The sequence below is a fragment of the Zeus faber genome (genome assembly GCF_960531495.2).
Source record: "Zeus faber genome assembly, chromosome: 19".
Lineage (NCBI taxonomy): Eukaryota > Metazoa > Chordata > Actinopteri > Zeiformes > Zeidae > Zeus > Zeus faber.
Window position 1 is genome coordinate 6,470,422 of NC_137206.1, and position 26,688 is coordinate 6,497,109.

The 26,688-nt window shown below is 42.6% G+C and overlaps 1 protein-coding gene across 1 annotated transcript in view; it reads right to left on the minus strand.

Annotated features, from left to right (window-relative positions):
• Nucleotides 1-387: 387 nt before the first annotated feature.
• Nucleotides 388-26,688, minus strand: part of plppr5b (phospholipid phosphatase related 5b) — a gene marked incomplete at both ends in the record, with an annotated part of 86,771 nt that continues 60,470 nt past the window's right edge. Inside the window, 4 exons of the mRNA XM_080019957.1 lie at nt 388-417; nt 4,945-5,079; nt 9,756-9,932; nt 22,791-23,041. Of these exons, the coding sequence (XP_079876083.1) occupies nt 388-417; nt 4,945-5,079; nt 9,756-9,932; nt 22,791-23,041 (593 nt within the window). The remainder of the gene's footprint in view (nt 418-4,944; nt 5,080-9,755; nt 9,933-22,790; nt 23,042-26,688) is intronic.

The following is a 26,688-nucleotide window of genomic DNA, read 5'->3' on the forward strand; positions in this document are numbered from 1 at the left end:
CTGATCTTTGCTACTGTGGGCAACAAGTCAGCTCGGAAAAAAATAAATAATAATAATAATAAAAATTAGGGGCGGGCAAATGTGAAGGAAAAGAACAACAACGAGACAGAACAATGCATGGACGGAGAAAGCAGGAAGCGCCCGGTCCCGTGAGTTACCGAAAATGTTGTTTTTTTGTTTTTTTGTTTTTTTCATCATCTTCAAAAACAGGAAGCGCACGGGGGGGGGGACAATCTCGGAACAACGTGACGCACAATAATATAAACGAGAAGAGACGACCATGGGGGGGGGGGGGGGGGGGCTTCAGCACTGCGCTCCCCCTAATCGGATTGGACAGTGAAGAGGGTGGACGTCCAGTGGGTCTGCTGCCAGGCGGCCGGCTCCGCGTCATGTGACCTCAGCGAAGGCGATGTGGTTCTGCGGGGGAGGGAAAGGACGACGACAGAGTGAGAGGAAACGCACAGAGCGCACGGTGGGAGGAGGCAAACCGAAAAGGATTCAGGCTGGTGGATCTGGAGACTTTTATTGGCAATGTGGCCCCTCGGGATATTTTTTTGGGGGGGGGGGGGGGGCGACGACGGAAAAGCTGAGGAAGATCGGAAGCTTAGGCCCGGAAGTTAAACCGCAAGTCATCATTTTGGATTTTGACCAGATCTTAGGCTTGAAGTGAAGTTATTGGAGTGGAATAAGAGAACAGACTCACGCCTTCCACCATGAACGCAGACCTTTTTTCTCCCTTGTTGAGAGAATCGTTCGTGGGCCGCTTTACAGTCTTGTACATTCATTTTCATCGGAAGATTTTTATTCTCGTGTTCAGATATAGGGTTGAAATTTCTCATCGGATTGCCAGATCATTTTGTGCTTTGATTGAATTATTATTTTTTCAATTATTTCATTTTCTTTTATATTGATTGATAACCTATGTCGAGGTGTGTGTGTATATATATATATATATATATATATATAAACATTTTACCAAACCATTTTGCTCACCTACAAAAATATATCAATTATAGACGAAGGGGGGAGTTGCCAAATAAAAGAACCATCTCGGTGGTATCGTCTCACTTAAGAAGAAGAAGAAGAAGAAGTTGCAGAGGGCTACAACCCGATTTTAAAGAAGCAGGGCTTTCAGAGCTCTATACGTGAGGTTGCGAAAAACCCGTGTTCACTCCACCATGCAAGGAAAGGCAAAAACATGTCGACTCGGGGGTTTCTCAACCCAGAGTGTGAAAACAAGCCTGGGGTCGCCATTCAAAAAGTAGGTCAATAATACTCTTTTTAGTATTAAACCCAACCCCCCCCGCCACAAGCAAACACTTTTTTTTTTACACAAACTAATGTTAGAGGTGGGGGCTGGGGGTGTTGGGAGGAGGTTGTGATTTTGTAGATTTAGTAAACTGGGTTCCACTGTTGAAAAAAATAAACAAATAAATCAAAACTTTCCCTCACTGCACTGGGTGTGTTGGGTGGAGAAGTAGTCTCGCCAAACAGAGAGAGAGGGACAGACCCGGGGGGGGGTCCCAAACTGCGCTTCGCAGGCCCCATGTGACCCCAGTTACAGGGGTCTGCAGGAAAAGTCACATTTTTCATTGATGTGGATGTTACTTTGACACGTACCACCTACTTAAACATTGTCAGGCGGGTCAGAGCTGTTTTGGCAGCACAAGGGGACCTACACAATATTAGGCAGGTGGTTTTAATGTTGCGGCTAATCGGTGTGTGTGTGTACATATATATATATATATATATATATATATATATATATATATATACACACATATATATGCGCATACGTGTGTGTGTCTATATCTCATTGTAAAATACATTGCGACGTGTGCCGACGTGACGTGTTTGTTGCCCCTGCAAGACAAATCTGGCAAATCGACACACACACACAAAAACATAGAAACCCCGACAGGGCCTATGGGTGTGACAGTCACACACACACACACACACACGCACACACGCACACACACACACACACACACACGCACGCCGATTTGTTTCGATTGGCGTAACAGTGAAAATGTTTCCTATCGTGTATCGTGTACTGGTCTGCTGATTTGTTGCTGTCTATGTTTTATATTTTATGTTTTTATATTTCGCAACACGCTTTTCTTTCGGACTTCAGCGCATGTTTTTGGATATCAGGCCATATATAGATATATATATATATATATATATATATATATATATATATATATATATCTATATATATATATATATATATATATATATATATGTGTGTGTGAGTATTTTAGGCGTTTTGTTTTCAATGGCCTGTTCAGCTTTAGACATCTTGTGGGCTCCTCTATTTTTAGCGACAGGCAATTTTCCAGCTGGCCTAGCTCAGCCGAGGTGCGATTTTTTTTTTTTTTCCCCTCTCTCCTCCCTCTTCGGCGACTTGGGCTTTTTTATTTGTTTATTTGTGATTTCTGAATGGAGCCGCCCAGATAACAGCCACACGCACGTGCACTCGCCGGGCGAGCTGAGCCGGAGCTGAGAGACAAATCCCAGAAGACGGCTGTGCAGGGATGACGCTCACAAGGGGAGGGGAGGAGGAGGGGAGAGGAGGGGAGGAGGAGGAGGGGAGAGGAGGAGGGGAGAGGAGGGGAGGAGGAGGAGGAGAGGAAAGGAGAGGAGAGGAGGAGGAGGAGGAGAGGAAAGGAGAGGAGAGGAGGAGGAGGAGGAGAGGAAAGGAGAGGAGGAGGAGGGGAGGGGAGTGATGATTGTGATTCCCCCTCGGACGGAAAGAAGATCGAGAAAAGCACTTCAAGGGCACTTGCCAAAAACTCTAGACGCGGCGGAGAAGGATGGGAAGAAAGCCTTCCCTCCATCTTCTGTGCCTTCCTATTGGGATTTTATTTTTATCTTTTTGGTCATGGGGTCAATTGGAGGCTGCGGAGGCGAAAAGTGCACCCGGTGGTTTAGAAGGTGGAGGGAGGGAGGTAGAGAGAGGCTCTGGAGGTTTTTGGCCAACACCAAGGTTCACCAGTGCATATGGTTCTTTGCCTTGTGTTTGCCTGGAAGTGCTGGAAGCATCCCAGTCCGCAGCACAGCCAGCGCAAGAAGGCAAGCATACGCTCCCCGCCGGAGTCCAACGCCCTGTCCTCGCCACGTCTTGTCTCCTGGAAACAGCAGCGTGTGTGTGTGTGTGTGTGTGTGTGTGTGTGTGTGTGTGTGTGTGAGGGATACTGACATATCTTTATATATCCATTTACTTATTTCGTTGACTTAAAGGGTTATTTTTTTTGTTCTTCCTAGGTTTAAACTTCCTGTCTATCGGTACGTTATGGTAATAACCATTTTAATTATTTATTGTTTATCTTTAGGTTTATTTTCATTGCACGTTGCCTCTTTTGTCTCATTTCCATCTGTAAATTCATCTGAAGCTTTGTTGGATATTGCCAATGCTTTTAGGCGATCCTCAGGTTCATTGTTTGTTGCATCTTGCCCTTTTTCCTTTTACTATTTGTGTTCTTATTGTGTTGTCTATCCGTCTGTCTATCTGTATGTCTGTCTGTCTGTCTATCTATACATCTATCTGTCTGTCCGTCTTAATTTCATTGGACAAAATCATTTGACTCATTTTGAGTTCTGAGAAAATTGCCCTACAAATAAAATTCATTATTATATTAATATGGTCATATGTGCACTGTAGCCAAATCACACTAAACAAAAAGGATTTCATGTAGTCATTAGTCATTTCAATATATATATATATATATATATATATATATATATATATATATATTGTACAGTATATACGGTATATATGACTGCAGATTAGCTTTGCTTGTGGTTTTCTTGAGTTCAAATGCGTTTGCTCTGCCAATCTTGCAGAGGTAGGAAAACCGGATCCAGGAAGTAAAAATTCCACTCCTGGATTTTTGAGTCAACCACGTAGATTTAATTTAATTGGCATCCACCTAAACTATCGAGTGATATCAGCTGATCAGGTCATGGGTCAACAGAACAGTTTGAGAGTGAACGTTTCAGTCCTTCAATCCTTTGAAAGCCTTGAATAAACATTGGCGATTATTTATGTTTGGACATCGACACCGGATTCACTTCAACTACGCATCGACTTAGCCTAATGAGGCTAATTCAAAGGCTGCAAAGTAGATCGATTTCATTGCACGGGTAAAAGCTACTGCGGAAATGATTGCATAATTCTGTCCACATGTAATTATGGTACCATACAGTAAGGTGCCCTCCGGGGGGGAATTACAGTAGGCGCTGCTTGTGCTGGCATTACAGTAGCATTGCAGTTCAATCACTGCGCTTATAAGGAAGAGAGTCATGCCAACACGGCAGTGCCCTGTATTGCTGTTACCTGTAACTGCGTACAATCTAGTTAATATGCTCTTGTCTTGCCGCAATTTGATATTTGATAGTCATAAGCCTATGATATGTTAAAGTTTGCAATTATGTGTTTATTTGGTCATATCTGTAACCTAATAACTTGGTGACTGACTAATGGTGTTTTGTTTGTTTGCTTTTAGAGTCTATGTCACTGTTTTTCAATCAGTGGTAGCAGTCGATATGCAAACAAACGTCACATGATTGTTGTAAACCACGCCACCCACAGAGTGTTTTAGCATAAAGTATTTAATCTCTTCTCTATTTTTGTATGACTAATACGTATTGTTTTTTTGTGTGAACAATAAGTAAATTAATTGAAAGCTTGGATGTCTGTGTGCCTTTATTATTGAGGGAGAACCAATAAGGGTTATAATACCATTACTTCAAATGAGCAAGAAATGTGGTCCATTGTTGCTGCTACAGCAATCGTAATGATGGCACCAAGTACCTGGGTTAAAATTATTTTAATGTCATGTAAAGTCCACCTGCAGCCGAAATCATGTCCTGCTTGCCCCGCCTTGTCTTTTCAGTACAATAGTAAAACTGGCTACTTACTGGAGCTCAAATTGTACCCACCTGTGAGGCGATGTACTTCTCCAGCGAGCTCTCCACCCGTCCCATGTTGAGGACAGGGGCGCCGGGCAGCGGGTCAGGGGCCGGCTCCTCGCTCAACAGCAACTTGCCCTTAAAGTTGTGCACAACACACACCACCTGGGACACACACAACAAGAGCAACAGACGGCTGTGAATGGGATTTGTGTATAAGTCATATTTACGCATGAGGCTAAGGGTGATGGGATGGGATAGCTAGTTTTCAACCACAGCTTCAAAATGTTGGCTCCCATTATATCACAACCTCGCTGAATACATTACAAGGGTGAAACTTACCACTCTGCTGCAGCTTCTCACTGTGCTTAAATACAGCCCATTGGGGCGGGGGGGGGGGGGGAAACATGTTACAGCTTATTTTCAAATACGGGATACTCACAATTCAGTCAGTCTGCATAGGTTCATAAAATGCAAACTGGGCATTTTCATCTTTTTAAAATTTTCAGGGATTTATTGAATCTTTTCCACTACTGCTTGGCTACATCTGCCCTGAACAAAAGACACTTTAAACCGGAAGTTGCGACGCTTCCTACTGTCAACCCACCTTTATCAACATTACACTTTGATGTACTGCAGCAATTACAACAAGTTAGTTCTATATAGTAGTATTGTTATCATTGCTGTTATTCCAAAAATATAATGTACAGACATGTGACTATAATGCAGGTTTCTATTTGTTTATGTTCTTTAAAGGCTTAAACATTTGCCCCTTTGTGCTGCATTTTAGCACAATGAGGAGTTGCACCAGAGTTGTACGTTTCTCAGTAGTAAAACATTCAGCCGGGTTGTGCTATGAACAGTTGTAATGAGGCCATAGGTTGAATGCATAGAGAAGACACAGAGAATAAAGCCAGAAGCCATCAGGCGTGAGTATAACAACAGCCTGATAAGAAACCAACAAAATTAAATGTGTGTGTCTTGGGGTGTGCTCATTCAATACAGACCCATGAGTGTTGGGGTGCAGTCTGATAGAGTGGCTGTATTACAGCTGTATGAGTCACCCTGTACTGTATAACAGGTGTGTGTGTGTGTGTGTGTGTGTGTGTGCGTGCGTGCGCACACATGTGGGTTGATTCCCATCCTGGGGAAGACAGAGGGTTGTGATGGACGCTGATGCCAGTAAGCTCCCCTCATAACGAGGCGGAAAAAGGAGAACTGTATGGCTTTGAGGTTCCAGCTGAAAAAAATCCATTTCAAGTTGGACTTTGGAGAACAGAGTCAAAAACAGAGAGAATCTATAAAAACACTGCAATTATTTGTCATTTTTATTATATATATACAGAAGGAGTAACTTGGAGAGGACAGCTGGAACATGACAGAGCCCAGGCAGAGCAGTGATTGGGGCGTGGCTGACCCGTGCAAGAACCATGACAGGATCGCGCTCGGACCCTGGCTGTAATGATATCCCCCTTGATGAGGTAATTCCGTGCCGACGCCTGGGAACGCCCCCAGGCTGCATTTGTGGAAAAGCAGTTACAATTCTTCATCGGTCCACCGGGAGGAGCAGTGTTTCAAAACGTCAAGCAACTCGTGGATACGGGATAATCCTGCATTTATTTAAGGAAAAATATACGTAAACATATAAATATGTTTTGGAACGGAACATATGTTCTGTACATCTAATACAATCAATATATACATATCTTATTTTAAAGAAGGAATGGTTTGAAAGAAAAATTGAATCTGTGTTTTTCTTTTTTGTAGATGCATTTAATTGAATTAAAACCAATGAAAACACTCTGCGTAACCATGTGTAACAGGTATAATTTACCTAAAATAAATGTGAAATATTGCAACAAGTTTTATGGGAAAACTCGCTATATTATGCGTTTTCGCAGCGCAGGAACTTTATGTAAGAACCGTCCCTTTTATTGTGTCCGCGCTGCAGGCACTACTGAAGGGACGATCATAGTTCTTAGAAACCTGTTTTGAGCAACTCATTGAGCTCCTGCTCCAGGACAGGGACTGAACCTTCAATGATGGATGTGCTGGTGATGGGACAAATAATAAAATAAAAAAAGTTTTTTTTTTAAATTTTATTTAATTTTACAAAGTGAATCGAATGAAACAGAAAATCACAGAGCGAGCGAGCCCACGCTTTACGAAAGTGGGAACAACGTTTTAAATGATAATTTGAGTGATGAGTCAGGGTTAGGGGCGAAAACCTGAAATCTCTCTCTGGAATGTGACTGTGTTTTTGTGAAGTTAGTGCCATCTCATGGTGACGCACTGCAATTGAATAAATGGGTGTGTTTACAGTCGAAATTAAACACGGCCTGTCGGGACACATGAGAATGAGGGGGGATTCCAGGCGAATGGCAACCGGCTGGGAAGTGCATGGTGGTTGGCTGGAAACTGGCTGGAGTCAGCTGTCAGCCGGCTGGAAGAGGCCTCTTCAAGTGGCTCCTAGTGTGTATGTACAGTATATATACATATATATATATACTGTACAGTATATATATATATATATATATATATATACTGTTCATACACACTAGGAGCCACTTGAAGAGGCCTCTTCCTCTTCCAGAAAGTCTCCCTCTCTAAACCCATACATTACCTGTGGTTAGAGACTCCCTCAGATAGATAGATAAATAGATAGATAAATAGATAGATAGATAGATAGATAGATAGATAGATAGATAGAATGGGGTGAATTACGTAAATTAAATTTTGAGTGTTTCCAGGTGACCTTTGCCTTTCCAACATGAACAGCTTTATTTACAACAGTCGACTGAAATTCTCCCGACAGTACTAAATAATCAAAGACATCAGTTTCGGCCAGAATGGCAGCTCTGTGTTTATCAGCAAAAGCTCAAGTGTCACACTGAAAGTGAGAACTATTAGTTGTAATTATTTTTTACTTTATTTGTTTTTATTCAAGAGTCACTGAAGAGCAAAGAGTCGTTCTACTTGACTCTATTCCTGAACGATGAACGAGTCGGTTTGACTGAGTGTTGAAGAGAATTCCCACAAGATTTTCAACCTTTTTATTCTGTCAAAACTATCGACTTTGGTGGAATGCTGAGTGCAAATCAGTCACATTCAGTATGAAGTATGCCAAATGCTCAGTCATTATTTTCTGTTTGTAAGTCCTTAGTGACTCCCAGTCGACTCCTGAATCATTTACAAGATTTGTTCACCCCAAACAAATTGTTCAGTCTTGCATCACTAAGTATTAGTAGGCCAAAATAAGCAGCAAAGTACAATGAGTTTGGGTCGTCTTTAGCACCTTACAGGACAGCGGTGTGGCGTGGGACTATTTCATTTTAAAAAAGGGGGCAGTGGCAAAAAAAAAAAAAAGTTTGGTAAACACTGCTTTAACCCACCGGCATATGAACAAAGCAGACACGTCCAAATCTATCAAGTTAAAGGCAGTTTCAGTTTGTTCTCCAGGAAATATTTATCTGGTTGCTCCCAAGGGAATATTTTACTGCCACAAAAATGGCCCGGAGCTGCTGATGTTGTGACCCAATCACCTTCACTACTTAGCGCGTGAGTAAGCAACAACACATGCTTTAGATAAAGGTACATTCCCAGGGCCAACAGACAGGTACACAAAGGCATTTCTAAATCCACCCTACAATGTGTCAAGCCTTAATTAAAGCTTTAATTAGGTAAAGATAATAATTATAAATTGTTAATTTTATTTTCAACAATTTACCATTGATTACGTTCACACTGCCCCACCCTGTATCTAATGGATTGGTATGGTATTGGAAGTGTACAGTCACATGATGAATATAAAATAAAATCCTATTGAGTTATGGACCTTAGGAGTAGTTGGAGGTAGTTAGGGGCATGGAAGCTATTACTTGTGGCACAAAGTAATCAGACTCCCTTATTGCTTATCTCAGCGGGATACGGATGGCTGTTAGGTTCAGGCCATTTATCTGCTAATAACAGAAAGCCACAATGGCTGGGACGATTGAGAGTGAAACCGCCGTGCAGGACGGCCATTCAGCAATAATCATAATCGTAAATCATATTTATCTATCTACTGTATCTATCCTTTGGCACTCTAGCCTTTAGGGATGCAGTCGCCTACAGCACGAGGAACGCCCCTATGCAGAAGTAGGGGATGTTCAAACGGTGTGAGCTGTCGGGGGGGACAGACAACCGGAGGAGGAGCCGCCTGGAGAGTCCGCCGCTCGTCTTCCAATCCCTGGCAGCGCGTATCAGTCTGCTATCTATCTATCTATCTATCTATCTATCAATCTATTGTATCAACCTATCTATCTATCTATCTATCTATCTATCAATCTATTGTATCAACCTATCTATCTATCTATCTATCTATTGTATCTATCTATCTATCTATCTATCTATTGTATCTATCTATCTATCTATCTATCTATTGTATCTATCTATCTATCTATCTATCTATCTATTGTATCTATCTAGCTGTCCCTCGCTTGTGAGTTAAAGACATAAATCTATCATCCATCCATCTATATCTAGATCTATTTATCTATCTACCTAAATGCCTATCTAGTTCAATCTATGTCTATCCATCCATCTATCTATCTATCTATCTATCTGTGAGCAGCCTGCATTTAGAAATTATTGTATTTCTATTACAAGGAAAGAGCTTGAATACCTGTTTTTAAGAGTTCAAACTTTATCTTACCTCTTAACTCTGCTTTCATCGCGGAAAATAGCACTTTGATTTGTATCCAGCAAAAGTTTGCATTGAGACAAGTTCCTTCCCACTTCCACAGACACAGACACAGACAAACACATGCACTAAAACACCAGCACCAGGGTAAAGCACTCACCAGAAAAGTGGAGATGGCTGTGCCGATGATGAAGCCGGCGATGACGTCGGACCAGTGGTTGCGGTACTCTGCCACCCTGTTCAGGCCCGTGAGGAAGGCCAAGCACATGAGGCCCAGCGACAGCACGGGCTTGGCCAGGCGGGTCCCTTTGGCCCGCACTGTGCAGGTCACGTACATCTAGGGAAGGAGATGGGTGCAAAGGGATTAGCCACAAAGCCAGCCAGTACTGACACTGGTTGTTCAAAAAAAGTCAATATTTTAATATGTTCAAATGTCGATGCTTTTTAGGGGGAAAAAAAAAAGCCGCTTCCTAGGTTTTTATTATCCCTTGTAACAAAAACACAATTATATAAATACATATATATATATATACTTTTTTTTATATATAACATGAACATAATAACTTCATATGAACATATTTACACCTTTATTCTATCTCACTGATGGTGAAAAGATTAACTAGGCAGCAATCAATACGTGCCGTTAACTGTGACAGAATCTTTTCACATTTGACAGTGAGTAGATAAAAACTTTGGTCAAAATTATCGATGCAATGGTTAGAGGGGTAAATGGCTACCAAATAAAACATACTAGCCTGTGTATCTATACAATTATGGCAAAAGGGAGACGCGATAGCAGGAAAAACTGCAACCATGGGCTTCTTGGACTACATTTTTTTTTTATCATTTAATAAAACTTTAAATGTCTTTTATTTCGAGTTAATTAATTATTTTTAGAGTATATGTACATTTTGTGGGCTAGTTTTTTTAAACAACTATCAGAATTTTTTCTTGTTTTTAGAAATGTTATGTAAGAAATTCTCACCTCATTGACAAATATTTTAACTTTAACTATTGGCCATTTTTGGTTAAATTATTTTATTTATTTTTGGACAAGCATTTTTTGCGGGGGCCTACACGACGTGGCTAAACAGAAATAATTCAGTCCGAAACCCATTGGGGGATAATAATCCCAAGCCACCTCATAACGTCATCTCTTGCAGAAAAGGCATCATAGCCTATATTTTTCATTGGGGAATGAACCTAAAGTTAGATGCAAGAGTCCTTTCAATCAGAACCCTTTCAAGATTCCTCACTGTCTTTTGTGTTAAGATATTTACTGGCATTCTTAGCTATTTATCGGTGCTTCTCACTGAGGTCATCACCTGAATACATCTCAAAGGATGCTGATTGGTTAGATTGCCTTATAATTGGCGGTAATCTGCAAAAGGCAAACTTCCTGACTGATGTGTCACTTGATCAAACATAAAGAGTGAACCGTAAAAAGGTATACAGCTTTGACAAATAACTGATGGAGTGCAGCAAAAGTACAACATTTCAAGCTCTTGTTGAAATGGTACATGATACAAAAGCATGTATGATTATCCAAGCAAAAAATGAATACTAATGAAATAAAACCATTTCTTCATAATCTTTCTGCCTCTTTGTGACCTTCCTGTTTTCAAAAAGGGGATTTACCAGTCTTGGTGTTTGCCCCATTGGACTGCATTCAAGCACAGTGAGAAGTTTCAGCAGAATGGTAAGTTTCTCAGTACAAGTACAGAGTTCAGTGATGTTGTGCAATGAACAGTTACACATGATGGCTTTTTTAATAAGGCCGAGGTTGAAAAATGGCGAATCTTTCCTTAATAGAACATCTACGGAGATGTGAATAAATAGGTGGAGAGAGATGGAAACAGTGAGACAAAGAGCCAGGCAGAAAGGAACATTGTTGTATTCCAGGCAACCCATGGTTGTTGAAGAAGCAGAGTGAGCATTCTCTTCCTCCAATCTCTCCCTCACATTCACTTACTTCATTCCATTCCATCTCTTTATGTATGCATTTTTTGGGGGATGCAGATATTGTGCTTGTTTATTGGAGCAAAAGTTTGTGTTTGTTAACTTGTTTAAGCCTGGGAGAATTGCATAAAAATCAATTTATTTTTGGTGTCAATGATAAAAATAAAAAAGTCACTGCCTTACAGACTGTCAGAGTGTTTTAAAAACATTAATTTTAAACCAGATGAAGCCACTATTTAATTAAAATAATATGGTTGGGCAATGGCACAACTATTTTATTTTTGGCGAGGCAAATGTTATATTGTGCCACATAGCTATTACTATTACTGGTGGATATGTAGCAGGCTTGGGTTCAGTGGAACCAGGAAAGGAGACGCAGGCTGGGGTGGAACTCGCCGGGATTTATTAAACATAAAAACAAAATTCTCATGTGAGGCAAATAATAACAATACTACATAATGATGCTGACAATAATGCTTGGACATTCCTCTGGCACCAGACACTGCAGCCTCTTGTGCAGAGCGCGCTCATACGTGTCTCCTGTTCCTGTGTTTCTTGCTGGAACACAAACACACACATTAAGAAACCGAACAGAGGGTGAATGGGCGCCCCAGGAGGTAGTAACAGAGGGTGCCGACCACCCACTTGATGACCAGACACTCCTTCTCAACGGTGCTGTACCTCGTCTCCCTCCTGGAGGCTGTGGCTGATGTACAGCACCGACAGTCAGCCCCCTCCACCTGCTGGGACAACTCTGCCCCCAGCCCTCTGTGCAATGGGTCAGTATGTAGGCAGAAAGGGAGAAGAGAAATTTGAAGTAAACAGCACTGGTTTTCCGCAAAGAGCTGATTTTACCTTCTGCCTGCTGGCATTTCTCGGTCCACTGGACCAGATCTGGCCCTTTTGAGTTAAATCAGACAAAGGGCTGGTCAGGTCTGAAAAGTCAGCTATGAACCTCCCGTAGTACCCGGCCAGTCCAGAGAATTCCTTCACCTTCATCTATTTTGGTCTGGGGCTTCGGACTGTTTGCAACCACGGGAGTTTTACCTATCATGGGCCGGATAGAGTCCTCCACCCAAGTGGTACCCCAGATACTTTACCTCCCTCTGTCCAACCGCACATTTCTTCAGGTTGGCCGTGAGCCCCTGCCTCAGAGATTCTCCCACATATTCTGCATGTGCTGCCCCCAACTATCGCTGTAGATGATAACATCGTCCAGATAGGCGGCAGCGTACGCCACATGTGGACACAGCACCTGGTCCATTAGGTGCTGAAAGGTGGCTGGGGCCCCAAACGGAAGCGCAACAAATTGGTACAACCCATTAGGAGAAAAACATTCATTCCTTGGACTCTGGAGACAAGATCAGCTAGTAGATAGATTACTGGACAGGGCCAGAGTGGGATCAGTCGCTTTTGGAACCGCCGGCCCCAACTCATCCCCACTTGATCACCGTGGTGGCCAGAGACACAGACACTCTCGACTCCTTTAGGTGGTTAAGGTGGTAAATCTAGTCACCCCACCCCTGAATGACCGGTAGACCTCATAATCGACATCCCCAACCCCGCGTGTGACCACGAAGGGTCCTTGCCACTCATAATAATTCAACTGAAAAGAGTAACATTTTTGAGTAAAAACTCAGGGGTCATTCAATGCCACTGTTATCACACTGAAACAAAACAGCACCTGCATCCACATGCATTTTAAAGGGTCCGTCCATGTATGGAGCTGCAAGAACAGGATGTGAACAAAGAACAAATTTAACATTTTTAAAAGGTTGCCAACAAGAAGCTGACCAAAGGTACTTTCCCATTGATTTTAGTAAATCTGTCCAAGGAGCTACTACAGTTGAGAAGTTTTCAAAAACTGCGGTAATAATCCCCAAGACCCAGAAACTGCTGGGGTCCCTTCTTAGTTGCAGGCACTGGATACTGCTCAATTGCAGCCACTTTTGCAAGAACCGCTGCACATTCATCTGCCCTACTACCTTACCTAGGTACGTGACGGTGGCCTTAGCTAACTCACACTTATTAATGTGTGCATCCCCCAGACAATCTAACAGCTTTTTGATAATGAACAAATGCTCTTCCCATGTATTGCTGTAGATCACAACGTCATCCAGCACATCCCTCCAGCCCAGACACAACCTTATTCGTCAGGCAGTGGAACGATGCCAGGGTATTGGCAAACCCAAAACTCATCCCTGTAAAGGAAAAAAACCTGAAGGCATTAAAAAAGCTGAGACTTCCCTTGCTCTTTTGGACAGAGGTAACCCTTTGGTAAATCAAATTTACTAACATACTTTACATTACATTTTACATTTAGTCATTTAGCAGACGCTTTTATCCAAAGCGACTTACAATTGTTCAAACACCGACGGACGCAGCCATCAGGAGCAATTAGTGGTTAATTGTCTTGCTCAAGGACACTACAGCATGCTAGCAGGAGGAGCCTGGGATCGAACCAGCAACCTTTAGATCACTAGACCACCAGCTCTACCGCCTGAGCCACCATCCCCTTGGTGGCTCATCCCCTTACTTAACTCAGCCGACCTGATCAACGCAATCTTCAATGTGCGGCAGTGGATAAGTGTCTGGTTTGGTGACCCCCATTTACCTTTCGATAGTCCGTGCAAAACCTAGGACTTTCAGATTTATCCACTAGTAAACAAGGTAATGCCCCCCTGGAAGACAAGGGTTCTGCAATACTGTTCTCAAGCATAGATTATAGGTGTCCATCACCTTGCGCTTCTCCTCTGACACCCGGTAAAAATGCTGGCAGATGGGTTTTCTTCACCTCCATGAATGTCAGGCTCTATCAAGTGTGTTCAGCTTGGTGTATCATTAAATAAACACAGATAACTGTTAATAAGAGCAGACCGCTCAGCACCTCTCCTTGAACTGATGCCCAAACAGAGACTCAAGATTACGCAGTGTTTCAGAGTTCTTTCAGAGGACTAGGTCCACCCTCAGATTTACCTGCTACATGAAACTCCTGTAAGCAACATCCTCCCGAGCCCGGTACTCATTGTCACCCATACACCTTCTTACGTGTGTAAGCACATACTCATCTGCCAGTGTAGCTGCCTTTGCAGCAATGTTCACTTCATGTTCATTTGATATAGATAGCAATGTGGAAGGGAATAGAAATGCTTAACTGTTTCAAAATGACCAAATCACACAAAGCATCATAAATCTCAACCCTTAGTGCAGTACACCAAAGACAGAAATGAGTAATTAGCTCCCTCCCTCCCAAGCCCTTAACACTGCAGCCTTGACCGTTGGATAAACCTTACTTTCAGCCACAGTGAGAGCAGAGTAAACTTACTGTTCTTTACCTGTCAGCACACGTTGTAATAGTAATGTGGCGGCTACCCATTCAAACGCTATCCGGATCTTATTCACAAAACTGAGAAACCAAACGTGGGTTACTGGCAAAATCCAAAGAAACAAAAGTAGACCTACCAGAAGCAACAAAAGAGGCATGGCCCACACCTGTATTAGATCCACTTAAACCTAACCTACGCTCCTCCACCTTAAGTCTTCTCTGCTTCCCTCCTCAATTTCACAGCAAATTTTTCCATTTCATTTTTAGCAGAAGCAATTATTTTTCCTGCTCAAAAGTTCAATGCTATCTGGCCAGGGCCAGATAGCATTGGCTCATCAAAAGCTTCCAGCCCAGAACCAACAGCATGGAACTTAGGTCTGACAACACCAATTCGGTCAACTGAGCTTTAACAACAGCATTAAAGTCCTCTTTCAACCCCTTGTCACCGACTTCCAATTTTAAATACTCCGCGATTTTTAATAATTGCTGCCACGAACAGCGCTCCAATAACTCCTCCGACGGAGCTCTCAAAAAGTCCTTCACACTAGCCGTGACTTAAAAAAAAAAAAAACACAGCTCAACTTACCGGCCCAAAACACACAAAAACGACCCAAGCTGATGTGACCAAAATCACCAGCAAACACAACAGAATAACAACCGTGCCCATGAGGGAAGTTGCCACTGTGGAAAAGTTGTGAGCTTTTATATCATAAACTACACGGGGTCCAGGTATGGCTCATGAAGTTAATGTCGACCCTCCGCCCTGATCTTGCAAAAACAAAAACAAAAAAACAAAACAAAGAAAAGCCAACCAAACAAAGGAAACCAGGTACACCGAGTGGAGCGGAGGTCATCACAGCACAAAGATATATACAGTATATATACTGTATGTATAATATTATTTTTTTACATAAAAAAAGTACATATATGTAGTTATACATATATATTTATCACGATTTACAGCCATGCTTACCTGACGACATATCAACCACGCTTTTAACCATACTTAAACGTTAAATAAAAATAAACAATATATATATAAAAAAACAACAAATCAAGGGGCTAATAAGACTGTCCAGACTAATTGCAGCTGAACAACTCCTCAGGTTGGTTCCATCTTGGCCTGTGTGAAAGGTTTCTACACATGGGGCCTATTGCACTGACCTACATATAAAACATTTGATGTTAGACATTAGGGGATGGCAGGCTGTGAAACTCCACTGCATCAGGTGCATGTCAGATAAATGGGGTCACGGTGACGCAACTAATTCCACCCCAGCGCAGATGAGCCTGGGCGACGCATTCCTCTGCCATCAAAGTGTTAAAACATCTCCATCTTAATCATCTCCAGCGATCACCCCGGCAAACCCCCAACCGCAAGTACTGCAGAACCTGTGGGGGGATGTGTCATGTGTTGCTACCTGAGCGGACCATGGCAAATTTTGATAATTTCTAGAATGTATTGTTCGATAAAAGTCAGTTAAGTACAAATAAAAGGGTTGACAAGAGATTAATAAATCTACATTTATTTTCTCCATTGCAAGTGTCCTTTAATCTAGGAACCCATATCTCAGCAGGTATGCTCCCGGAACCACCCATGAAGGGTCACAGCATGTCTATGGAGGTATGCTGAAAACTATATCTCAAAAGTTACATTCCCGTAGAATTTCCTCAAAATGCTTTGAGCCACTGAAAAGAAAGTCCATTTATTGAACCATAACCACAGCTTTTCACGATGTGCTCTGAGCCTTTCGGATTTAAATCCATCTGTTACTGTACAGTAAAAAGTAAGCACTATGTCTCAGAGGTTCCCCACGTTCAAGGTGGACCCAGGGTGTTCACGTTACCAATCTAAAAACCAGTGATTAGAGCCCGTTTTTTAAATAAATAAGCCATCGGGTACAATGGATGTTGGCCGGCTGTACGCTTGCGAAGCCCCCTTGGGATTTAGTAGAGCAATAACAATGAGGCTACAGCATCACTGTAATGGCCAAGACAATGGGCTGCAACAGGAGTAATCATCATCTTGACTGCTAGCTTCAAGCAGCTCTTATGACTGAGTGTGAGTGTGTGTGTGTGTGTGTGTGTGTGTGTGTGTGTGTGTGTGTGTGTGTGTGTGTGTGTGTGTGTGTGTGTGTGTGTGTGTGCGTCCACGGCCAAAGTAGCATTAAGCTGTCAACACCGTCCAAACAACAATAACCATTTCTGCTGAGTGACCTCGATCGGTGGATCTCAAACAAGACCTTTTTTTCCAACTGAGTACCCCCTTCACTGGCATTGGGTGAAATAAAAAAATACAATTTACATCAATTATGCACTGTATGTAAGTCCTATGTTATTTTTAAACATTGTATATAAACAATATTTTTGAACTCATTTTTTTACAAATGTGCCCAGGCACCCGGGCGCGCACTCAGTCCGCCACGGTAAATCATGGACCCAGTCATCTTCACTGTAGTCATCTAGTCATAATCTTTCATTTTTCATTTTCTTCTCATCATTTACAGCTGTTCATAGCACAACAAAGCTGCAGACGTACAGTGCTAAACCATTGCAACAACTCGCCATTTCCAGCATGGGCGGACATCTTTCATTTCGGGGAACCAGGAACCTCTTCCCATAACAGGAACGTATTTCCAAAATTGGTTTCACTTGGATAGTTTTCCGGTCCAAAAAGGTACCATACAAGTGAGGTGGTATTTATTTTATTTTCTTTATGAGGGAAGAGGAGCCACGAGGAAGGAATTTGCACAACAATGATTTGTCGAGCAAGATATTTGGATATGGGCAATATGCCAAATATTGTGAAACCCAATACCACGCTGGCGTTGACGGGGGCGGGGGGGAGGGTTACAATACCACCATCCGTGCCACGCATGCCACCATGTCCCAAATCCTCCATCTGCTTCCTCGCTGTTGTGCACATATGTTCACATACATCCCGTCTTTCTGCTGCTCAACGGGAGGAGGGAGGGAATATCGGCCCGAGCCTAACCTCCGAGCCATTACGGAGATTGGCCAAGACGCCGGAGGCTACCAACCCGGCTACCCCAACTCGCGGGGCGGCTTCGAGACCGCAAACAAAAGCGGGGGAAGAGAGGAGGGCCAAGGGCTAGGCTAAAGCTAAAGCTCGCCGGCCATCTCCCCCAGCATTTTCCTCGCCATTGTTCGTTGGCGAACAAAATGAGTGAGCGGCCGCTGTGGATCAACACTCACAAAATGAAAATGGACCGCAACATGAGGACTTACACGGAAACATGGCTCAACAGCAGCGCTCCCAATAGCACCATCGAGCTAATGGGGCGCTACGTCCGGGTGGGGAGAACAGCTGATGACCCCAGTAGGACCAGCGCCGGGGGACTGTACATTTATGTAAACAAAGATTGGTGCACGGACACGACTATCATGGAGAGTCACTGCTCTGCTCATCCAGAGCATCTCATGATTAAGTGCTGCTTAAGATGGGGGCTTACAAGCAGGAGCACTGACGCTCCTAGCTAATTGTTGGCATTAGCTAATAAGCGCTAACCTGCTCGTGTCCCACCGGAATTTCCTAAATATGTTAACCTCAACAAACAATCGTCCATTAATTGAAAAACATAAAAGCTCCTGTCAAGAGGGGGTGGCGCCACGGCACGCGGGGACCTACATGACGTCGCGCACCTCCGAGATTTGGTGACTTGACTCGAGGAGCGTTTGTCCTCATTGAATTTAGAAAGAGAAGTTCGAGGCGAGACTCGCTGAGCTGGTTCGCCATACAGTAATATTTACCACCCGTCTTTCCACAAGTTACATTTTTTTACTTTTTGCTGTCCTCAACAGCGGAATGAGTCAGATGTTACATATTTTTAAGGAAAAATACACAAGGTAAAAGATATTAGTACTATTAATTATTTGAAACCAGTTTTTTATATTAGGGTTAGGGAACGCTTTCCCTTCAACAGTTGTAGATGGTATGTGTGTATATACTTATTGTATGTATTTATCTTTTTCACTGTAAGCATTTGACAACTAAATATGGATTTAGTTGTTTAGTCCATACTTTATCATTTTTCCGGTCGTCAATGTTTTCTTTTCTTTTGCTATTTATTAGTTTTCTCTCTGAGGCTCACTTCCCAGTCGGGTTGTTATGTAAGCGCGTTGCTGATAAGGCAGTTACGCCAACTTAAGTGTTTTTAATTACTTATTGTTGGACTCCACTAAATTAAACACAGGGGAGGGGGCTGTAATGGGAGTTTTGATTTCTAATGTGGGTTTTATTTTGTTTCCCATACGTTACTCGTGTTTATTAGTTTGAGCTCCTATGTTCAGTTTTGGTTTTGTTGCTCTCTGTCATATTGAAAGGCAAATATATAGATATGTACACAATAATTAATGATGCCTTGCTACGGTGGCCCTGAGAGCTCAGCGCACTGCAACTTAAGAAAACACATGCAAACAGACAAAACACAAGCAAATAAAAAAAAAACCATCTTCACCAATACAACACACGCGCAGCATTTAGAAAACACGCTGCAAATCCCGACGTGTCGAACTGACTGCATCCCAAAAACTGCATTTACGGCAAACACAAATGCAAAATCCACAACATAACGGAAGTGAGCCGCAACGGATGCACCGAATTATCTGCAATAAAATATATCCAACTAAATGATTTTGTGTCTGTAATTATATGAATTCATACAAGTAACAACCTGGAGCCGCAACTATCACAGACCAACTGTGCCACACGACACCAGCCGGTCCAAATGCTCCGTCTGCTTCCTCCATGCATTTAATAAATAGAAAAAACAACTTTTATATTAATTCACGGTTTTTATTTTAGCCATTTAAGTGTGATATTCCAGTGAAAACAGGCTTCTACCAGCTCCGGGATTGTCGTTTTCGAACGATTCAAATCTTTTGGGTGAAGGAACTGAACTGAATCACTTCCTGGAACTATCCGTTCAGTCAGTTCGGTTGAGCTCTCAGTCATTTGTGAGTGAACGTGATTTGGAATCACGCTCGCTCGCACTCACTCAGTGAGAGAGTATATCCCTACGAACAAATCACTGATTCACTCAATCACTGATTCGTTCAGAGGGATACTCACAAGTGAGTGAATTCACCCAAAAGATTTGAAACGTTCGGGAATGACACAACACTGTCATGCCGGTAGAAGCCGTTTTCTCTGGAATATTAAACTTAAATGGATTAAATGGCATAAAAACTGTGGCTTGATATAAAAGTTGTTTTTTTAATTTATTAATTGCACGGAGGAAGCAGATGGAGGATTTGGACACGGTGGTGTAGCGTTGCGCTGTTGGTCTATGACGATTGCGGCTCCAGATAATTTCTTGTATAAATTCTCGTATATAATTACAGACACAAAATCATTTGTTTGAATATATTTTATTGCAGATAAATTGGTGCATCCGTGGTGGCTCATCTCCGTTATGGTGTGGCTCACTTCAGTTATGTTGTGGCTTTTGCATTTGTATTTTCCATTGACACATCTGGATTTGCAGAGCGTTTTCTAAATGCTGCGCATGTGTCACATTGGTAAGGCTGATTTCTCCATTTGCTTGTGTTTTGTCTGTTTGCATGTGTTTTCTTAAATTGCAGTGCGTTGAACTCTCAGGGCCATATGTACTTTACAAATCACAGCCCTTATGGAAATTGGAATGGTTTGATTGGATCAGATAAATGGCAAGAGGCAGTACAGCAATGCAACAAAGCAGGCTGCTAGCCGGCATTAAAACCCCAAAAGAAGCAGGAGCTGTCGTCAGTCACACACACATGCACACTCACGCAGGAAGAAGAAGAGAGTTTCCTATGACATGACCTGCAGTGAAAAGCAAGAGCTCAAAAAAAAGCACTGAAGATGATGCCTTATTCCTCTACTCCATTTACTACACCTCAGAACTGCTCTCAAAATCCTGTGTGTAATGGCTGCCAACACGTCAAAACTCATGTTTACAATCTCACCATTTACAACGCCAACTTGTGCAGATATCTTAGTCAACTTCCTCAGAGATAATTAACCAATACTAGCCAATGACTTGTGATTGTATTGGCGTTGACCCGATTTACCCCCTTATCTGAAGGTGACTAAGAAAAAATGTGACCCATCGCAGCAAAACCCGATTTGTTGTGCATTTCTACAATCGCCACGAGGCGCCAAATAAGTTGAAAAAATTCGATTTTTCAGATTCGTGTTACTGTGTGTTTTTTTTTCATCTCTCAAAGTATTTTCAAAGCCGATTGATTTGATTTATAAATAGTAGATAAATGTTTAACATTGAGTTCAATATTCCCGTTGGATTACATGGGGAAATGCAGTTCATTACCGAGATGCTGAACAACGCCAATCGATGGTTTCCTTTAAATTGACCGTCCAGGTGAAGAACATTCCTCCATATTCCATGTGATGTGAAGTCACAATGTGAAACTGTTTTGATAGAGTTCGACCTTTAAATCTTACGTGTTTTATACACACACCTGGATACTGTGTTGTGTAGGTGGCGTAAGCCGCGAAGAAGAAAAACTGATTTAATTTCCATAAACAGATGGTTAAAGCGCAGACGAGGAGCCTTCGGTTTCACTTGTCTGTGGAAACTTTAATCTCCATATTGTTGTGGATTACGAGAAGCGGGTGGCAGATCCAAATCATATCTTGGTCCTTAATCTGACCAGTGCGATAGATCCTAGTCAGTGCAAGCAGCGCTTACTGGACTTCATTTTCTGTGATGATAGTCAGTTCTCCCACAGCGATGCTGAACCTCATACCGGCGTTATCCCGGACTTGGAGAACATTTCAAACAGAGGATTTCAACATGAATGTGACGAAGACACTGAATATTTTCAAGAACCACCAGAGGAGACCAACGGTACCGTCCGTTGTTGTTACAACAGAAGAAGTTGATGACATGATGTGACATGACGTTGAGGTTGGTGATGCAGATTATGAACAAGCAGCAATGGACGAGATTCTCAAGTTAACCTGCAAATGCAGCCAGGGTGCGAAAAGAAAAGAGGCAGCCCCAAACGGGCTCTCAGAGTGTAGCTGGGCCAGGGTTAGCCCACATAATCACTCCAAGAACTTTGAAGATATTTTGCATACACACTTTTATATATTAATTTAATTCACCGAGGTTAATATACTGTACAAGACTAATATTATTGACAGACTGTACATTTTGTTGTGTTGTCCGCACTTTTAAACTCCTAAATAATTCCACTTTTATAAAACATGTATATAACAACATATATTTTTACTGTTAAATAAACTTTGAGAGTGATTACATCAGAAACACAGTTTGCCGCACACTCATCATTAAAAAGTCATAGCTTTAAAAATATTTGCTTGATTCGCACAAGTGACACCTTGTTTTGAAGCTCTGATTCTTCTTTTTCAAATGACGTGGAAAAAGTCAAACAGCACTAAATGTACCTAAAATCCACGGTAGGTCACAAATGTTATATGCATAAGCATGGTGCTCTATACTTAGGAAACTGTAAATAAAAATTAGCCTTAAATAATAATAATAATAATAATAATATAATTATAATAGTTAAAGTTCAATAGAAATAAATCAAGCCTAAACAATGAAAAAAAAACAGATAGAATTATAAATCAGATTCAATCTTATTTTGCTCTCCCTTGCATGCAACCTTAAAATTAAAAGACTGAACCTTATGTGCTGTGCATTTTGAGCATTTGAGCGCAAATGTTCCTCTCCCTCGCATGCCCCAAGGCAGGCAAAGGAATGCAAGCTGACTCATTCATTAGTTCACTTATTCATTCATGCATCTATTTATTCGGGCCTGGATTTGGAAAAAAAATTAAAAAGAGAGACAGAGAGAGGGGGCGGGAGGATTTTAGGGCCAGGCACTCATGTTAGGACTGACGGGTGCCCGGGATGAACTCACCGCCAGGTAGAGGGCAGCGTAGACGCTAAGGGCCGCCTCCTTGGATGGGAAAGTCTTGCGGGCACGCAGGATGTCGTCCTGGTTGCCCGTGCAGGCTTCCTGGTGGCTGATGTAGCGCAGGGAATGCTGGCAGCCCAGCGCTGTGTAGTTGGGCTTGCACACTGTCAGGAAGTAGGGTGCCAGGTTGCCTGTCACCACCTGGCCTGCATTGACAAAGATGTCAACTGTGAAGAGGCCAAATGTGTAGACCCCTGGGGAGAGACCGGGGGGAAAGTAAGATGGGGGAAGGGGGGTGAAATGAGATCTACTGTTAGTGATTTCTGACATCGGATTACGACGTGCTGTGCATCTTCCCTAGGAAATAAGGAGTACTGTTGCTAAAGCATTGCAACAACTGGACGTTTTTAGCAGGATGGATCTTTCATTTCAGGAACCAAGAGATTTGGAGGAAGCGCAGGAACTTACTTCCAAAATTGGTTTCATTTGTGAGGGAACAGGAGCCACTAGGTCGGAACTTGCACACTGATTCATCAAATGCAAGCTACGGGAGAATCGCCAAGCACAGCCACCGCCATTTTTAAATAGGGGGTAAACAGCGAGAAGTTCCTCGGCCCAGCGGGAAAGCAACAAAGAACTATTTTAAGAGCATGCTAAGGTTCATGTTTCACAAGGTTCCGGACCTAAATGGTTCGTCATTCCGTTCCTGTACCTGTGTGGAAAAGCGGTAGACACGGCCTTCTGTAGGAAACCTATCGCACCTGTCGAAGCCAGTTTCGCCATAAGGCTGTTTTGATGTGAACATTTTACCGACATAAAATTGCATGCAAATGCACATGCTTCCAATAATCATATCCAGCAATTTTTTAGGCCAATCAAGTTCCATACTGCGTCCAAGCAGCTTCATCTTGCCAATCCGGTTTCCCAAAGGTTAGCAAACACTGTTCCATAGCATGTGGACGACAGTTCACTTGGGCATTGCATCAGCGTCTCAGCGTCAGCAAGACAAATGCTCAAGGCATCGCTGGTGACAGAGGGCAACACTGATGAAAATGATTTGTTTAGTATCGGGACTATGCTCAGCTGTCAAGCTGGAAAATATACCACTGCTATCGCTCTTAAACTAACAGCGATAGATCTCGCTGATTGAGGGGCTTCAGCTGAAAAAGAAAATCATTGCTCCCCTCCTACAAGAGCCCTGCCTTCTGTCATGCCAAATTAACAAAGAAGTGCTTCGTCAGACAGCGCACACTCACGTGCACGCTGGCAAATATCTTTCTCTAACCCATGCCTGCACACACACACACACACACACACACACACACACACACACACACACACACACACACACACACACACACACACACACACACACACACACACACACACACACACACACACACACACACACACACACACACACACACACACGCACGCATTGCATAAACAAACACAAACACACATGGATCTCCCCCAGAATACTTCATTTGCCAAGGCAACAATAGGAGCGCTTCCGCCATGCCTGTCAAGAGTTTGTGTCGGTGCACACTCATTTAATGTGGGCTTTGAAGCCCTTTTAGCTGGAAGACATCTGCGGAAAGAGGCAGGGAAGTCATTATTGGCTCTTGAACACAGCGTGTCATATTCTCCCTCTAATTTCTTTGTCTCATTTCTTTTTTTTTTTTTTTTTGTTGGAAGCGTCAGCAATCTCAGTCGTCGGCTCTGTCATCTCATTTATAGTTGTGGTGCAGGTGCACGCACATCAAAAGCTAACAGCCCACAGTGGCTCTATGCCCTCTCTACCCTGTCTACCCTCCCTACCCTGTCTACCATAGGCCCTGTCCGGTCTCTCTCTGCCCCTAATACTGGCACTCCATGCCCTGTCTGTTCCAGTGTCATGGCTACAATGGGCCCTGCTCTGTCTAAATGTCAGGAAAAACTAGATATTTTAACAGCAGTTTTGTGACAATGTTATTCCTGGCAAAGAACGCCCACAGAACCTCCTACTTTGTATGTGTCTTACTGGAAACACTGTACAGCCATTGCCAAGGGAAATTCATTAAGAAGAGCAGAATGTTTGTTACAAATTTCAGTGCATCAGAAGACCAGGAAGGAGGCCGTTATGTTTTTTTCTGCCCTTGACGGTATCACAAATTCCCAATGACTGCATGGGGGACTACTGTGGACCACAAAAGCTCTATCTGTATTTGTGTGTGTGTGTGTGTGTGTGTGTGTGTGTGTGTGTGTGTGTGTGTGTGTGTGTGTGTGTGTGTGTGTGTGTGTGTGTGTGGTGGGGGCAAACCTTAAATGCCATCCAACCAATATTGTTTCTGAACACCGCATACTGCATAATTGACAGAGCTATATAGAACGTTCCCCAACAATGTGGTTGGGTTGGTGCATGAAGGCCGCACAAAAATGCGACTTTCAATGCCATCCAATGTAGGAAAATCGAAGGCTTACTATCACTGCTGTTGCTCCAACTTGCCGGTCAACACACATTACAGTACTAGCTTGGACTCAATGCACAAAGTTGTGGCCTACTCCGTTTGTACAACTTCTTTATTTATCCACATGATTATTTGTGAATCGCTCCTAGCTCGTTAGCGCTTGTTTTCTGCTCTCAGGTTGTTCTGAACTAAAATATGATGTTATAACTGGGCAGGATGTACAAGCAATATTGTCTCTCAACACCACATACTGCATAATTGACATAGATACTGTATATAGGACGTTCCCCAACAATCTGTTTGAGATGATGAATGAAGGCGGCACATCAAAGGCTGTTGGATAATGAATGCAAATCTAAAATGCCTTCATTCCAAAGTTCCCTCCAACTCATCTTCTTCCCTTTCACACATTCCAAGTGTGCCTCGTCCTTCTGCTGAGAGCTGAGGTGTACCACTCAGCAACAGCGGCACCCGATCTCGATTTGGGCTACGACAGATGACAACCGAGGGAGTTTTACAACAGAATATGCAAGGCTCGCGCCAGTGGGTTGTTTGAGAAGCAAAGGAAGAATACGCCCTACGCGCGCAGCGCATCCTCCAGGATGAGGGGGCATCTGTGTGGGTTAATGGAGTGATGTAGGATACTTGTGTTCCAGAAGACGGTTTGATGCCTTTTTTTTATTTTTATTTTTTTGACCTCGATGCAGCTGGAGCCAGATCTGATTTCCTTACTCAATTTAAAAGATGAAGAGTGGGTTGCACCAACGAGATTAAACATTTGAACTGCAAGTTTGATCATTTAACAATATTAATAAAGCAATGATACCATGTGATTATAGTATAGTAATATGATAAGTAATCTGATAATCAGTTGTCGAGACGCAGCGCAGGGTGCAGGCTGAACAGGGATTTAGATTTATCTAGTTTCCTTATTTTCCTACCTGGAAAATGAAAAACGTAAACATAAACGAAGAGAATTTGAGGGCAGTTGTTTTTTTCTCCCTCAATGTTTTCATTTTAGTTTTGTTTATTTCCGTGGGTTTCCTGCTTGTGTGAAACGAAAAAATCAAACACGACCAAGAGACGGCCACGTGTCCTCCTTCAAAACGTAAGCACCCGTGCCCTCCCTGCCGGGTCACGCACGTCTTCCTGTTGCTTTCCGTCGCTATGGGACCTAATTTAGTCAAAAAAAAAACCCCCAAAAAATTGATTTTTACATTGAAATAATTAATCCTATACTTCTGTAATGGGGAGACTTTCTCAGAGACTTGTCCAGGCTCCGCAGAGCTATGGATACCTGCCTCCACTCTGCGTGTTTCTGGTGATGGAGGCTGATGGCCTCATCAATCTGAACAACAAGATGTGAAGCGCAGGACAGCGTCACTCATCAAGTGTTAAAGTGTTAAAAAGGGTTCTAGTGTCAAACTCTGATTTCAACTGTGAATAGCGAT